The sequence below is a fragment of the Barbatula barbatula genome (assembly GCF_947034865.1).
Source record: "Barbatula barbatula genome assembly, chromosome: 8".
Taxonomy (NCBI): Eukaryota; Metazoa; Chordata; class Actinopteri; order Cypriniformes; family Nemacheilidae; genus Barbatula; species Barbatula barbatula.
In genome coordinates this window covers 23,440,839-23,444,552 of record NC_136771.1, presented here as the reverse complement: position 1 = coordinate 23,444,552, position 3,714 = coordinate 23,440,839, and the positions used below count along the sequence as shown (strand labels likewise).

Genomic DNA, 3,714 nt, shown 5'->3' with positions numbered 1-3,714 from the left:
ATGGAGGATCAAAACAGTCGTGATTCGACCGAGTCCGAGAGCGTGTCTCTATCACCCAATATACCATCTCCTCCGATTTTACCTCACCAGGCAGCGCAGCAGGTCCACAGAACCACGAACTTTTTCATCGACAATATCCTGAGGCCAGACTTTGGTTGCAAGAAAGATCTTGGGAATAGGGACCGGGCGCAAACCTCGGGTCGGGAGAACGTTAACCCTATGGTGATAAGGCCGTCGCTTAATAGCAACCTTTGCCAGGATTCAAACTGTAGCAGCGACAGCACTTCTTCGTCTTCGTCGTCTTCGCCATCCTCAAAGCAGGCTCCGTCAAAGCTTGTCGAAGGAAATGGAACTAGCTCGCAAAGGTACGCGGAGAATACGACGGTAATGGTGGTGAACGCTAACAGTGGGACTCCGCCGAGTAAAGAATCCCAGCCTTTACTCTGGCCTGCCTGGGTGTACTGCACCAGGTACTCGGACAGACCTTCATCTGGTAAGGCGCTAGTTTCTTAATTCCATTGTATGGCCAAGCATGTTCAGTTTGACACATTGGAAGGCTGCTGCGCATATAAAACTTTTCGAAGGTGCATCGTGGTATGCGACTTTTTTTGGTAATGCGCATCGTTTTACGCAGTGTCTTTTTTTATTTCGAAACATGAGCGGATATTTGTCAAGGCCGTAGACTTAACGCAAAGCAAATTTCGTAATATAATTCATTTCTGATGGAAAAAGTCATTATTGGGCGCGCAAACATTTTAACATTTCCGTAATTCCGTATTAATGTAATTCCGTAAATCTTTGCCTTCAGTCTAATTATGCAAACAATGATAATGATAATAATAATTATTAAAACTAGCATATTACTGGTATTATAGTTAAAAGGATCTAATTTATAATCCACTGGTGTTGTGGCTTGTTATTGTCGTAGGCTCATCATTATGTAGGCCTATATCCTTTTTACACTCTTACTTTATCGGTTTATTCGTGTTCATGTAATTTCGTACTTTTATTTTCATTCAGCATTTGATTAAAATAATCTTGATGGAGGAAAAAGAAAAAACGCGAAAACGCAAAGTCCTGTGGCTGTGCCGTCATCGTGACGTTGTTCATTACGCTGTTTCACTAATAATGAGAATAGCATAGTTGCAAGTCTTTTCATTGTCAAGTTTTTAAAACGGCAAGATTAGATGATTTCTTAGATTACATGATGTTGCCAATTCCCGCTGAATGTAAATATCCCAAACACGTGCAGTTGTTTCTACCTGATTCCACGAACCCTGTGCTTTAAGGCCGGTCAGGTAAAATCAGACATGTTAAATCATTTATTAGCCTTCAATAAAACCTGTTTATTCAGATTGGTCGTGTGAAGTTTATGTTAGGCTAACAGACACACTTTGTACAGTGCACACCTGACATAAAGTCAGCTGGGGTGTTGGAAAAGATGCTTTGATTGACTTCACTGATTGACTTACTGATTGAGTTATCAGACACTGGACTTTCACAGACAGCAAGCAGAATTTCGATCAACCGAGTTCAGTTTCCTGAAGGCAAGACTTTCTCTTGTTCTCTTCAGTCCAGGATTGATAATGCAGATTTTTTGGACGTGCGTGTGATATATTTGCTTAACATAAATTTACTCTTTAGCATTTACCATTTAGGATTTATACCATTGCACGTGCAACTGCAAGTCACACGAGCTGCATTATGAACTGTAAGCAAAACGAAACTCGATGTACAAAAGCTAATTTGATAATGATTGGATAATATGTACATACAACATTTTTGTATGAAATAAAAACAGGTATACTCGATACGTACTAGGATTTAATTGTTTTTTTTCTCGATAATATTCAGCAATTCATCTGCATGATTTAATAAATCATCACACATTATCGTAACATGTGTCTTTTAGTTACAAGCAAATGTATGTGATTTAAAAGCATTATTAATTAAATGTCGTCTCAAACCTAACTTTTTCACTTGTGCATTGCATCAGAACATATTTCCTAATATAATCAAATGCATGCATGTTTTATAGTATGGATGCTATGTAACAGCAGGCGCTGACTGATCTATCGAGTTCTTCCTTTGTGACTGACAGTAACGAGGTGATTTTAAACTAGATACGTCATTGTTGGTGAAGCGGTTGTGTAGGCATGTTGTCACTAGTGTCTTGGACATTAAAGCATGAATATGTAACGCACAGAAATCATGTCAGAGGTGAGCCTGGACGCTGTATGCTTGCCTAGAAATGAAGAAGAGCCTTTTTGAGAATATGCAGACCCAGACAAAGCCCCGATCGGTGGGTGTGACCTCAAGAGATAATCGAGGACTGAGGCCTAGTTTTCTGGTACGCAGGAGCATAAGGGCCAACGATTGGCTAACGAATAAATGATGTAAACATTTGAAGCAACTTAAATATCGTAAAGGGGGTTATTTCTATTAAAGCACCACAATGTCTTTATATGACAAGGAAAACATGATTTACTTATTTATCATATTTACTATTGTAAACTGTACTAAATTGTAGCATACTACATTATATTAATATATTTACTATACTAATTACTGCAGGATACAAAATTATAATTTAATATGAACTAGTAAAATGATTAAATTCAGTAAAAACTTAAGTATAGTATTTACTAGTGACGTTTGAAATGGATTTTACTGCAATTTACAATAGTAAACACTACAGTATCATTTTAAAGCATCTCCCCAAATCCTTTTTTTATCATTTAATATTTAGTTTTTCAGCCTCGTGTAAATGTCACGTAACCCACGCACCGTAATATATAGAGTAAAAGGTATTCAAATTCATTCAAAAATATTTGTACGTTTTTCGTGTTGGTGTTTAAAATCCACGTGATCAATGGGAAATTATTCTCATTGCAAACACGTTTGCTATTGCTTATTCATCAATGTTAGGATGCATTGCAGTATTCTTTCTGGTTTAAAGAACCGCGGACAAAGTGCAGCTATAGTCCCTGGTGCGTTAACATCGCATCCATCCTTTTACTCAATCTGTCAAGGTTATTGCGTAAAATGCGGATCTCTGTCGGACCAGGTGTGCATATCAGGTGTTCGTATTGCATCATGATATTTATGTCTTCGTTTTATTGTTGTTTCTACACTAGGCCCAAGGACACGAAAATTGAAAAAGAAGAAAAGCGAAAAGGAAGACAAGCGACCGAGAACCGCTTTCACGGCCGAGCAGCTACAGAGACTGAAAGCCGAGTTTCAGGCCAATCGGTACATAACGGAGCAGCGGAGACAGTCGCTGGCCCAGGAACTTAACCTCAATGAGTCGCAAATCAAAATATGGTTCCAAAACAAGAGGGCCAAAATCAAAAAGGCTACTGGTTATAAGAACGGCCTCGCTCTTCAGCTCATGGCTCAAGGACTCTACAACCATTCCACGACCACAGTTCAAGATGAAAATAACGAAAGCGAGTGAAAAACGGCCCGGTTTCTATTTTAAAATGGGCCATGGACGCTGATGTGAGAAGTGATCTTTTGTTTGTTCTTTCATATTTTTATGAATCAAATGAAAAGGAGAATTGAAGATGCGCTATTTAAACACATTTCTGTTTATTAAACGTATATGGACATGCATCTAAATACAAACACTATGAGAATTTATATATAGCCAAAACTGTAAGATGTGTATATTTAATTACAGGTAAGGGGATGTCTATATTGCTCCTTACCTGC

At 38.4% G+C, this 3,714-nt stretch overlaps 1 protein-coding gene across 1 annotated transcript; it reads left to right on the top strand.

Annotated features, from left to right (window-relative positions):
• en1b (engrailed homeobox 1b) lies at positions 1–3,457 on the top strand (the record flags this gene model as incomplete). Its single annotated transcript, XM_079463476.1, has 2 exons — positions 1–493; positions 3,138–3,457. The coding sequence occupies 2 exons, from the start codon at positions 1–3 to the stop codon at positions 3,455–3,457; spliced, it is 813 nt and encodes a 270-aa protein (XP_079319602.1).
• Between the last annotated feature and the right edge of the window lie 257 nt (positions 3,458–3,714).